The sequence below is a fragment of the Orbicella franksi genome, chromosome 1 (genome assembly GCF_964199315.1).
Source record: "Orbicella franksi chromosome 1, jaOrbFran1.1, whole genome shotgun sequence".
Taxonomy (NCBI): Eukaryota; Metazoa; Cnidaria; class Anthozoa; order Scleractinia; family Merulinidae; genus Orbicella; species Orbicella franksi.
Genome location: NC_138145.1, coordinates 44,665,288 through 44,679,212, shown reverse-complemented (window position 1 = coordinate 44,679,212; position 13,925 = coordinate 44,665,288). Strand labels below are relative to the sequence as shown.

Sequence of the window (13,925 nt, the reverse complement as noted above, 5' to 3'; positions counted from 1 at the left end):
GTAAACTCGCGTACTTAGCAAAATTATAATATCAGCTGCCAAGAAGGTATTACTGCTTGTCGAAGTTTAGCTTCCAGGGCCTTCTAAGTCAATCTCGATTCTTCTTGCATTCGAGTTTTATAATAAAAGCAATTGGTAGGCGTATTAACTGGTAACAAGGCAATTTTAATTCTGGCATTCTGTCAAAGTTTTGTGTGTTTAACGCGCGCGGGAAACTAATGGATATTTTCCTTTCATAAAATAATCTACACCCAGATCATAACTTCGGCGTGGTTGCTATTTTTATCGTTTGTAGCCGATAAATATCGCCTTATCAGTCTTGCAAAGATTCTTATATCTTGAGACACGGGGGTTAGAGTCAGTTTACAGGAAAAATCGTACCTAAACTACTTGCCCCCAAACGCGTCTTGTAAAGGACGAAATGTTAATTGTGCAAATGGAATCTGACTTGTCTTTTGACTGGGTTGAAATAATTTGATTGGACAGCATTTGTAGCAAGGCGGGTGCTAGTTACCTATTTTAGAATAACAAATCTCTACACGCGGGTTTACACTTGATCGCACTTCCAAGTTCGCAACTTTGTCAAGCACAGTTGTGTTTGTCCCCAGACGGCTGAATGACTCTTTTCTGCGGTTTATTTGTTGGTTGCCGACACAAAAGAACTCTGTTATCGCACTGTATGCATTGACCTGCTCCAGGTGAAGATCGGATCCCTGGTTGCTACGGTGTTCATAACCTGCTAAGCAATTATGATAAACATGTAGGCGTGACAGATTTGAGGTTTTTCAAATGAAAAAAAAGGGACAACCGACGAAATCACCACCACCAGCCACACTGATTCAATTCAAAATGTTTTTGTGGCAGTAGATAATTTGCTCTATTCTTTCCAAGAAACACGCATTCCAAATCTTTTTTGAAGGTTATGTCAAGTCGTAAAGGGATTTAACTTCATTACTGTAGTGCGCGTCCCTTGGGGGTTGCCGGTGGCTCACGCCTTCATTTTGAGGTGTAAACAAAGTTGTTTTGCACGAAAAGCCCTTTAAGTGAAGGGTGGTATTCCGACCGACAATCATTCCGCCCTTTACCGAAGTCGTTTTACATCTTCCGCGTCATTTCGTAGTCCGGAATTACTCTTCGGAGGGCAACTTAGCAAAGGAAATTTGAATTTCCGACATCTCGACCCAAATACTTGAAAGGTCGTCAAGACAAAAAATATCTATTTATGTTTGTCAATTTCAGCACGTGTACCTTTTGGTTATTGAATTCACGAGCCAATCGCTGGGCAGAAATTAGCATTAATTAGCTTAGTAGGGTTTTGTTGGCCCCGCCTCCCAAAGCACGGAAACGGTTCTTTTGTTGTCATTGAGCGGAAACAAAACCCACTTTCAACCATACCCAGCTGTTGCCGTCATTTAAAAATATTCATACTCGAGGATTCGCACATGAATTGTACATAAGCTTCTGCGCTGGTTCGCGGTAAGATCTACGTCCGTAAATCGACATCGTTTTTGTGGACTGTGTTCCGCTTAGGATTTCAGTTACCCTTAACTCTGTCTGACTTGGTCACAAGTTATTCCTGTGATTTAAAGAGCGGAGAATCGCCAAAGGATATATTCGCCGGAAATTTTTCGTGGGATTGCGTTCGATCGTCTGGTAATACACAAGCGCCGATTTGAAGTTTGAAGCGAAATGGGAACTCAAGCTTTCTTTTCTCCCAGCGTCGCCTTGGACACTCTCTCGGCCGCGAGATGTTTACTCGATATGTCAAAAATTTTTCCAAAGAAACCTGCCCCAGTGTATTCTGAAAACTCGTCGTCGTCGCCTCTGTTGATGTTCGCAAAAATCTTGGCTTCCATGGAGGAGGAGTGCTTTATGATAGAGAAACATTCTTGCCTTTCGGACTCTTCAAAGCAGACGTCGAACGTCAAGATAGGACCCGGGTTCGGCGTACATTTTAAGGAAATAGAGCGGGAAAAATGCACGCTAGATGTAACCCCGAAGGACAGTGCTAGCGTTACGCGACGCGATAACGACGACACGCCCTCTGAGCCCAGTGAACTGATCACGAAACCAAAACAAAAAACCCGGCGACGAAACGCACGGAGAAAGAGCGAGCAAGAGAAGAAAACTCACGTCTGTCAGTACCCTGGTTGTGATAAAAAGTACGGCAAGAGTAGCCACCTGAAAGCGCACCTTCGCACGCACACGGGAGAACGTCCATTTCACTGCACTTGGATAGGTTGCGAAAAAAAGTTTGCTCGCTCCGACGAGCTCGCCCGTCATTACCGCACACATACGGGTGAGAAACGGTATGTCTGTGGGATCTGTAGCAAGCGTTTTATGAGAAGCGATCACCTTTCGAAGCACGCGAAAACACACGGATTGAAGTCCCGCAAAGAACTGAACAGACCCACAAACCCAATGTTCTTTTGAAACGGAACGCGTTGGTTGCGCGCTTGAAGGACAGCACGACAACTCATCGCTGCCTTTGAAGGAGAGCCACGCGTGGGCTTGCGTGCTAACTTGACTGCTGCTCAGTTACGAGAACTGTGCAGTAACAAATACAACCGCAGGGGACATTTTACCAGAGTTTAAAATAGATCAAAAAAAATTATTAGAGCTTGTAGCTTCTTAAATTACCCTTGTTCCCCCAGACTAGTATTTACACACATGAGATCGCCCAGTGGTATTGACAATTGATTTTATATATTTTATTATAATTTTTATGAACAAGAATACTCGGTGATCGAGACGCACTTCACCATCAATTTTAATCTTGAGCTTCACAGAATTCAGGAAATAATTTTGTAGATTGAATAGGTGTTTGTTACACCCTTTTGTAAATTAAAAATAATTTTTTTTCGTGAAAGGCAAAATTTTTCAATCAGGCTTTTAGCATGTTTAATGAATTCAGCTGGACTGGATCCGAAATAGTTTGGTGCTGCTTACATCTTTTTATTTTAAAACTTCAAATAACAAGACCTGACACACTAAGTTAATAAAAAATCTTGGCTGATTTTATGGCATAAATACTTGTTGTTAATCTACCGATTTTTTTGTAAATAACAAAGAAGTTCTAAAAGTTGTTGACTCTGTCCTCTTCTATTACGCAATATAGTGCGCGCTACGCGGGGCTGCTTTTGTAAACAACTATCATCATTACATTCAAGCGAATGGCTTGAAATCAATATTGCTGATCAACAACGTTATTCAAAGCCGTCATTCATTGCTCTAACCGGGCTTTGTTTCATAGTACAAGATCTTAAAACTCGTAGAATAGAGTTTCGCGCTATGACCGACAAGAGCTCTAAACTGATGAGCTGTTCGCTTGTCACTGAACATGCAAATTTTGATCTTGGAAGAAATGTCAAGGGCAAAGGACCCACGTATAAATTACAATAAGCAAACTAATTGAATGTAACAAAGAGCAGCTGTGAATGAACTGAATTAGATTGCACACGCCACAATCCTGGCAATGTTTGCCCCTTGCAGATTTTTAAAATGAACTTGTTGATCTTTTCGTTCGAGGTGTAATCGTTGATTTGAAATCAAGAAATGTTTAAAACTGCTAATAGCAGTTATTAACATTGTTTTGCTTTCGAAAAAAGAAAAAGAAAGAAAATAACCTAGGCATTAGGTTAGCAGTAAAAAGCGAGTCAGGTTTCTCTTAACTGTATGTAATTTTTCCTCAGTTAGATTTGCAAGACGATCTTGTGGTTTTTCTTTTCAAAGAACAAAAAACCTCTCACCAAACAATTGAAACTGCACGAAAATAGCTCCCTCGGGCCGGTTCAAGGTCAGACCACTCTTGATGAAGACTGTGTTACTTAGACACCTCAGTCATACAAGATTGACAAGAATGGTTGCATTAAACTCGTACTGTCGAAAATCAATACAATTTTTCAGTATTATTTCCGAAATTTTGAAGCCTTACATGAATGCCTTCAAAACAGAAAGGATCTTTCTTCTTTTGTTCAAAAAGTTAAACAATTCTCCCGCTGCATTTATACTCCATGCAGCTGCCGATTTTGAATAAAACAAACAAACTCGATATGCTTTTGGTAGATAAGACTTTAATATGGCTTTGCGCTAATGAATTTATCAGAAATTCGTAATAATTCTTAGAGAAAACATTTTGCGCCACCCACATGCATACTGTAAACTAGCATTTTCTCGGGGCTTTAACTATAAAACTCTAATGCCTTTGCCATTTTCATATTTGTCTACATTCCGATGTCAAAAAAGACCTATTCTGGCCTTTGTTTCGTATCTTGTATTTGAAGAAAGAGCTTTCTTTATATTGCACGATTGTTCACTGCAGCTGCCACGCGCCGACGTTCTTTATCCCGTGAAATCTTCTTTGTCTTATTATTTAAATATGCGAACTTTGTCCCGTTCGAACATAATCTTCACTGTTCCTGCTTCTTTAGCAAAAAGCACGTGTTTGGTAAGCCGCGAAAGTGTTTTTCACAAGTCGCAATTTTGTTGGTTTCCGGTGGTTGCATAAGCCGGCAAAAGTGTAAAATATCTTTTGGTTAACAAGAGAACATGGCTGCCATTTATTTCAAAACCAGCTGGGAACACCCCCTATGCCATTATTCCACAGGTGGCCGTTTTCTTCGAGCTTATGGCAAAGTCAGCAATGAATTCCGTTTTCAATTCGCGTGATATTGATTGTTTAACAGGTACTTCGTGGAGGATGCAGTAGTTAAGAAAGAAGCCATTGGAAGTTGCTCCGGCGACACTAAACAACTGTTATGTTTAAAATTAGCTCTGTGTAGAAGCCGCTCTTTCATATAAAATTTTGAAGTGTGTGAAATTTGAATTTTCTCTACCCATCTCGGAATGAGCAAAAATGACTTTTATTGCACAAATGCCTTAGTCTCGTAGCTGATCTTCAATAGTTCGAAGCGTACTTCTAACAGACAGTCGATTTTGAGAGCGCGGAAGGAATTTCAGTTTTAATCACGAGGAACGAATCAAGTTTGAGCAAACCTTTTGCACAATTTCCAGCCGTGCGCTTCACTTCTATTCGTTGCTGTCGCACTTGAGCGAACAAAGCGATCAACGACAGCCGTTCCACCTCGTCAGAAAAAGGCACTAATTAAAAATCGATTAGCTTTGTTAATGAGGGTGAAATAGCCGCCCGCTGTGGACCTTAGCGACTTCTAACAGTCACGTCGAGACACGAGGGCGTTCAAATCTACCCGTGCGTGAAACTGAGAAATTTCTTTAACACTCTTCCTTCAAAGTCGCTAGCTTCTGGGTTGTTTCAGCCTCAGTTTTGCTACATTTCGCATTCCCCGCTGAATTGAAATTTTTTTGTTCTTTGAAATTAAGGGCTTTTTAGGAACCAGTTAAAAATTTAAAAAGCAAGCTAGCCTCCGTTTAATGGTTTAAAGTGCGAATTGGCTACGTTAGGTCTATCGAAGGTTTATTCATGTTTCTTGGACGCAAATTATTTATTTAATGAATATTTTTACTCTGTAGGTATCTACTCTATCGGTCAGGAATAATTTTTAACCCTTGTTTGAATTCAATATTTCGGAGTTCAGACCGAATTTATTTCTTTTACTAAAATTTTTCTTTGTCTCTTGTCTCTGCAGATTAAAATTTTCAGTAACAAGAACTAGAGATAGTTTTTCGCTACAAGACAAGCGTGACGCACGCGATAGTGCTCGCGCGAAGCTTGCGTGTTACGCGTGGCAATCACGCGAGATTTATTTTGCCGTCAACTTCTTTTATATTGCAAACCTTCATAATATTGTCAACTTTGACTATTTGCACTTGAGGTAAGTCTCACATCAAAATGGTTGATGTAGTCATAAAATGAAATAGAATACGTGTTGTTCCATATTTTAATTCTTCAATTTTCAGGCGAAGGCTGAGAAGTACTTGAACTAAACACTTGCAAATTAGCGAAAAAATTCGTTGAACGTTTTTTTTAACCGGAGCAAAATTCTAGTCACGTCTTCCTTGTAAAAGTAATACGCACGTCATTGATCTTAGTAATTTAGCAATTATTAGGACAACTCTCACTTGAAAAATTGGCCAAGCGATAACTTAGGACAAGAATGAAATATGCCCAGCAGTTTAATTTTTCTTATTTAATTTTCATGATTTTCGTACAAGGGAAGTTTTGACTCTACGAAAAAGCGGCGGCGTTCTGCTTTTTGGGTGTGAAACTGTTGCGTGATATTATTCGTAACTCCGCAAAAAAGACGCAAGAATATGTTCGTTTATTTCTGTTAAGTGAAAACCTTAACAAGACAGAAGTCAATCAATTTGTGATGTCGTATTTCCGTCAACCATCACCCGATACAGAACGGCTTTTATTCATGTTATTGTACAAATCCACAACAGAAACCACCGTAAGAATCTCTGGGTTAGCCGTCAAAACCGACTTCCGCCTTTTAATTCAGAAGACCCCATTCCCGTGGAACGCATATGACGTATAATACGCTTCAGACGTCGGCGTCCACGTCTTAGAAGATTAATACATCCTATTTTACGTATTTGTCTCTAACGTTTTTCATGGCCTATAGGTTGTATGTCTTCCAATATAAATTACGTCAATGCTCATTAATTTTGTGACGACCTTCATCGACCTAGCCTCCTACGTAGACATTCTTTGATAAGAGCGCAATGGCAGTCAAGTCCCGCTTTTTCCCCTCCCCTTGTTTGGCCGAACTACACTTCCGCGGGAAGAGTAAACAGAAGGGGGTAATCTGCCCCAATTTGAATTGACCAATCAGGATTCAGTAGGCGGCAAAAACTGTACCATACTGACGTCAAACTCGTGTTAACAGGAAAAGCATTGAAGTCACTGGAGACGGCTTCGAATGCGATAAACTGCGGGTGTCTTGAAAGCAAAGACCCCCTAAGATCCCTAAGACCCCCAAAGACCCCCTAAGACCCAAAAACTTGAAAACAAAGACACCCCATTTTTTTTTACATATTTTTTTGGAGGGGGTGCGAAGGAGTACTCCTCTCTCCAGTACCCCCGAAAGAATCGACCATCCTTGGAAAAAATCACCTTTTTCTGCGGAATGGGGAGGGGAGGCCATTCTTGTAATTTTTCATGTGTACAATAATCGGAACAGTTTAAATTAAAAGTTAAAGTCTTCTGTTTGTACTCTCTCTTCTTTTTGTCACTTCCCCCAAAACTGTCTTTCTCTGAGGGGAAGGGGTGGAGTTTTAAAAGATGTACCACCCTCCGTTCTTAATCTCCTGTGCACGAGGAGAGCACAAGGGTGCTAAACTGACAACTGTACTGTACTCAACCTCGCCCCAGCACTCTCTCCTTTTTCTTTCCACCCGACCTAAAGAACTTGTCTTTTTCGAAGGGGGTGGAGAGGGGGAAGAGAGGGAATTTGAAAATAGATCATCTTGGATTTTACAGCGCGTTCAAAGTTAACTAAAACAGTACAATACTCTGCTTTTCAAGGCTCAATTTGTGAAAAAGCTCACTCGAATCGACACGTAACTCTGTTCAGTCTAATTTTAGCTCACTGCTGTGATTAGCAACTTTGCACAGACATCGTGAGGCCGTGAGACTTTGTGAGGGGGAGTAGCCTGGCGTTAAACATTTTGTAGCCGGTGCCAGTGCTGTGCGTTACCACACGTGACCGAAAGTATACAGGAAAGTAGATCCTGCCTGAGGTCTTGGGCAGACTAAGTCATAAATCACTTGCCAAGGAATTTATACAGTGTCACAGTACACGTCTATTTAACTTCTATTAATCGCCTTGCATCGATCTCGCCTGTACTTCCTAACTTTTGGTCGTTACTAGTTTGTAGGGATTCCGGTCCCCACGGAGAAAAGATGAGTCAAATTGGATCTTTGGGCATTATTTGATACGTAAATGTTTCAGAAAATCGGGAAATTAAGTTCCCACGAAAATAAGTAACAATAAGGTAACTGAATCACATTCAACTGCACACACACCTAGATTATACATTTTCTCGAAATTCATTTTATTGATGCCTTGTGTGTGTTTTTGTCAATTGGTGAAAAAAGTTTAATACCAGACAAGGGTAAATTATCTCGCTTGCATGCTCAGGGTTGAGCTTTTCTAATCCTTGCCGTTTAAAAAGAAAAAAAATTACAAGAATGGCCGCCCCTTCTCCCCTCCCGATTTTTCCCGGAGGTACTGGGGAGAGGAGTACCCCCCACCCCCCAGCTATTTCTGCATATGTCCATAGGTTTTTGGTAATAAAGCTTTAAAACATCATAATAAAACGAATTCAAAACAAGGAAGGTTAGAGGGGAGCTTATATCCGGGAGTGCTTATAACCAGATTATTTTTTTGTTTACAATAAGTATAGGGGCCTATAACTGAAACCATATCTGATTTTCAAAAGTGAAAAATGTGAAACATTTTGTGCGCGATTTTCCTTCGCGGTCCCTTGTCACATTTGTATTTAATTTGCCGCCAAAATTGGTCGCCCGCTTCCGTCAACTCGCTCGTCGCTCGTGAGTGTCACAAGGGATCACCAGGTAGGCTAATAGTTGTGTTATTTTGAGCAAAATATGTTATTCCTTGTCAAATTAAACCCAGAATTGTCGAGTTAACTATTCGAAGAGGTCAAAACAACTTTAGCATCGTTTTTGCTGTCGTTAGCTGCCAAGAAAACGACCGTGATTAGAAAACTTTAGCAAACCTCGACGGTAACGGCGGGGTTGTGCCACGGGTCAGGAAATGTTTAGGGAAAATATATTCTTCATGGTCAGAGAAAAGTCTGGAAATTGTATTTTCAGTCAGGGAAAACCGAAATAATTTAACGTGGCTGATTTTGAAATACCACTGAAGGCTGGAAGAAACACGGTGAAGAAGGAAAATTTGTTGTAAACTTAAGTTATCAATCTTAATGAATGAGAGGAAAGGACGGTTGTAAAATGAAGCTAGAAGCCGCTGTTATATCTGACATTTTGTATTTATTTGGTCAGGGAAATTTTATTTATCAGGCAAAAGTGTGGGAATTTTGAAAAGTTATGCCTGTGGCAACCACGAAAACGAGAACGCCACCAAACAAGAGTTTTAATGAGCAGAACAAAAGTCGTGCACGTGCGTTATAAATCTTTGTACATTTCTTCGCCGTCCGCTGCAGAACATTTTAAAATGAATTCAAATTTTACCTACGAATCTCGTTATACTCTAAAGTCAATTACTTTGTTTGTCACTGTCAGATCTATCGTAAAACTGAATCCGCAACACAGTGATAAATATGAAATAAAACTTTAAAAAATTAGTCGTCGTGGTTCAAGTTCTTCAGAAAACGCAGAATTTCACGTTGTTGCTTTGCAGAGGACGACAAAGAAATGTACCAAGAATTATAACGCACGTGCACAGGCATTGTTCTGCCGCCGCAGTTTTCGTAAACTTCCTAACAATTGAAATGACAAAGTTCTTCGTACAGTGGTTAATTGTTTACATATTTACTTGGAATTATTATCCAACTTTCATACACTGTAAGAATACGGATTTTCTGATTGGCTGATTTGTACCACGTGATACTGGGTTGTGACGAGACAACCACCCTGACGTCATTATCGTGGTGTAATAGCTGTGGTGTAAATTCAACACACCACTGTCATTACAACATGGCTTCGGTTGACTCAAATATATAGTGGCTTCAATGCAGTGTTTCTTTGTGCAGTGTATTCAATTTGAATAATAAAAATGTTAACGCACTCATTGCTCGTGAATTACGGGGATTTACCTGCACTTGTTCACTAACAATGAACTCGAAATTTTCAATACCGCACTCGGCGAAGCTCACAGAGCTGGCCCCGTTTGTTCGAAAGCCGATTAAAATAACTCGAGGTTAGCGGTTATTCTAAATTTCGTATTCCCGGGACAACTAATCGGGGGATAAAATGGTGTTCCTGAAAACAGATTTAATCTTCGATTAACTACGCTACGATTTAACTCGGATTAAGCCGGTAAAACCGGTCTGTGGTGGCAGGAAATGGTGTAGCATTAGGGGAGGGAAGAACAATTATGACGGCTCCTACAAAATTGATACGAACTTGTTGCTGAATAAAAAGGGAAAGAAAGCCCAAATTTTATACTTCAACCATGTTTGCTTGCTATAACAACCAATAAAAATGCTTACATTAAAATTAGAGTTCAAACATTTAAAAAAGACGACACACCGTTTAAGACATGTTTCGGATACTCAGTATCCATCCACCTTTTTATTCTCCCACTCTGTTGTATCCCTTAAGTATTATGCAACTTTTTCACTGTTTTGTAAATATTATCCTACGTATTGTAATTTAGACCTACTTGTTACCTACTTTATACAAAGTCACTCACTTAATTGTAAACATCCTTTAACTGAAGATGGATACCGAGTATCCGAAACATGTCCGGCAAATTTAAACGGTGTGTCGTCTTTTTTAAAGGTTTGATTTCAATCTTACTGCTACGAAAATTTGGCAAAATTAGAGTTGTGATAAGAAATCTGTTCAAGATAAACACCGGGCGAAGCTCACTGAATTATGCACAGGCCGAAAATCAGTGAGCTCTTGAAAACGCTTAATGATCTAATTTTCCTCCTTACTTTTTTGTAATTTAGAAATTTAGGATAGCCTCTGTTCGGATGGGCTAATAAAGTAAGTTTGGCTAGGGGTAAATACAGAAGAGAGGAAAGCCATAAACTAAGCAAAAAAGTGAAGGCGGAGATTGATTATCTTAATTCTGCCAAATGAGATAGCCTTTTCAAGAACAAGCAAGGGAACAAGAAAGGTCGACAGTAAACGAAAGTTTAACAATATTTTGTCCATAAAATAATCGCCCTTATCAAGCGAAAAAAAGCGTTTAATTCCATCACTGATCCTTCCTTTTACATTACAGTGGCTAGTAAGCTACGATTTCTACCTCTGAGAGCGGAAATGTTGAAATTTCTTGCTTCGCGCTCGTTGTGTAAAACATTTTGCGGATCGCTGAACAGCGGTCCGTCCGTGTTGTGAAAACTTGAAAAACCGCAGGGAAACGGGACGCGGGATGGCTCGTCCGTGAGAGAATAGTAACATCTATTTTGGAAAAGTCATCAGCATGTAACCCGAATTGCTTTTCTTTCCTTACCGGGCCCGGCAAGAAAGCAAAAAAGTGACTGGAATGCATTTAAACAAGCAAAAAACAGTGTGGGGACTCAACTTATCAGGGGTACAAAACAATCATACTTCAAGGATAAAATTAACGAAAACAAGAACAACTCCAGGAAACTCTGGAACCTTATCAAGTGTCTATCAAATGATGACGAAAGCGCTAAAAGTGGAATTGAAAATCCCACAGAAATTGAGGAAAATATCTTGGATAAACAGAGTATTGTCGAGATTCTAAATTTGTTTTTCGTTGATTGACCAAAGAAACTGGTTGCGGCACAGGCCACTCAACAATGACGACTCAGTCACAGACAGGGCATTGGATCACTTGACCTCCCGACAACAACACAGAGGACGGTTGTAGAATTACTGCTTTCTATCCCAACCCATAAAGCCACCGGAGATGATGGCATTAGAGCCCAAATTACTCAGAATTGCTGCACCTGCAATATCACCATCGCTGTCAAAGCCACTGACCCTCTGCTTGTCTACAAAGACTTTTCCAGCTGCATGGAAGGCTGCAAAAGTCACCCCTGTCTTCAAAGGAAATGGCAGTAGGAATGATAAGAACAACTACAGACCGATTTCTCAGTATCGACTAGCCGCTTCTGGAATATCATGCCTGTCCACATCAAAAACCAACCTAACCTTACACGCTTCAAACAAATCCATTTTGAAATATTTTATGGACAGTTATAAGGAATTGGATCATTTTATCATGTAAATTTTTAATTGTTAGAATTGATCCAATGCTTTGCTTTTTAATATCTTAGTGTATCTCATATCTCAGTTTTTTAATATAATCATTGCATATTTGAGAATCAGTTTCTATATTTTTAATTTTTAACACGTAATCTTTTGTATTCTGTAAATATATTTATATGAGGGCCACTGGTTTTTCAGTGATGGCCGTTTTGTGCTACCCTCAGTAAATAAAGTTGAATAATGTTATTATTATCATTATTATTGTTATTGTTATTATTATTATTATTATTATTATTATTATTATAAAATCAACAAGCTATAAGTCCGCCATTTTGATTTGTTTGTCCGCGTTTTCATCCGATTAGCCAGTTAATCCACCTCGCTAGGTTTGTTAAATTTAACCTTTAGTTTAATCCTTGGATAGTGCTAATCGAGCTTCGATCGAGGAACAGAATTTAATCGAACGATAAATTTGATTAATCTTGGGTTAGCGCTAATCGGCTTTCGAACAACTGGGGTCTAGATATCAAACTATACCAAGAATTTTGAAATAAAGCGAATTGGAGAATTTTTCACGACCTTTAAATGCAAGCGTCCAAATAACCTTGTGAAAGCTACAAGTCCAAGCGAATTTGTTCTTTTGTCCTCAGAATCGGGCAGTAGCTAGTTAGACATATAAACAACAAAAAAGTGTCTTGGAATTTTTTATTTCGAAATATTTTTTTCAGCGAGAGCGATTATTGCACGATCACTCCGTATTTTATAAATCCTAGTTCGAAAATGTTCTCTAACGTTTCACTGAAATTGCATATGGCAAAACCCCTATAACAAATTTTAAAAGCTTATAGACCTAACCATCAAGCTATACCAAGCTTTGAGTCCGGAAATTGAGGAACAAATTAAATTAACGAGAAACTTTGACTTGAAGCTTTCAAAAGGTGATTCGAATGTTTGAATTCAGAGGTCGTAAAACAATCGACAGTTCGTTCTATTTCAAAAGTCTTGGTATAGTTTGATAGCCAGGTCTATAAGCCTTAATTTGATATCGGGGTTTTTATAGTTTAAACCGGATGTGCTACATCGCTTGGACGCGACACACCTCTTAAGGTAGACGGTAACCTTAAGTAAGCATTCTTCAGGTACCAGAGATAAAGCTTTCTAAACTCTTCCTGTATGCATGTAACGTTAGTTGCAAGGAAGACACCACATTTAGCTTTACCATCTTGACCCGAAAACCGCTTCCACTAAACTTGTCCTCTCCCAATTCTTAAAACTTGGGAATATTGTGAACCTTCGCTCCTCAATTTCCCACTTTCCCTCTGCTAGTACCGATAGTGACATAAACAACAGTTTATTAATTTGGGAAAATGTCCATACTTAATAAGGCTTAGACCCGCGAAGGATAATAGCTAAAGCTGTGCTGAAGTTTTTTTGGACCAAGTTTAACCGTCCGCAAACAGTGAAGAGAAATGTAACTTTAGCTCTACTAGTAATAATCTATGGAAAAGGTCGTTACATTTTTGTTACATTTTGCGTTTAAAAGTTCTTACAATTCGCGTTAAAGAAATTGTTACATTTTGCTTCAAAAGTGGTTACATTTTGCGTTAGTTGTTACATTTTGCGACGTAAAAGTCCCTAATACGCCACAATCACTTGAACATGAACAACAACGCTTTATCTGGTCTCTAAAATTGTCAATGAAAAATTCACTTCTTCGTCCGCATTCGTCTGATTTTGAAATTACTCGCTCGATTACTCCACTCCACTCGGTCCAATTACTAATTACTTTGGAAATCTTCGGAAAGAGGTCGGAAACCTTTGGAAAATCGTCAGAAAACGTCGTTATTAGTATGTTTATCTATTGTGAGGATTTTATATAATAAAAATAAAATGACATGATCGCTGGAGATACGAAATTTCTCTTCTCATGTTAAAAGATATTTCACTCGTGCGCTGCGCTTACTCGTGAAGTATTTGCCATTCCGTATCTCCGCGTGGCCATGTAATATCCTCTATACATCTGACACATCTTGCAGACAGACAGTACCATACAGCGATATACTAGAAACACTCATCAATGAAATATGGCCCGAAGACAAAGAGGGTT

General features: G+C 39.3%; 1 protein-coding gene across 1 annotated transcript; it reads left to right on the top strand.

The window, feature by feature from the left end:
* Window positions 1–1,408: 1,408 nt before the first annotated feature.
* LOC145463894 (uncharacterized) lies at window positions 1,409–3,011 on the top strand. Its single transcript, XM_081447686.1, has one exon. The coding sequence runs from the start codon at window positions 1,690–1,692 to the stop codon at window positions 2,431–2,433; it is 744 nt and encodes a 247-aa protein (XP_081303812.1). The 5' UTR covers window positions 1,409–1,689; the 3' UTR covers window positions 2,434–3,011.
* Window positions 3,012–13,925: the final 10,914 nt, after the last annotated feature.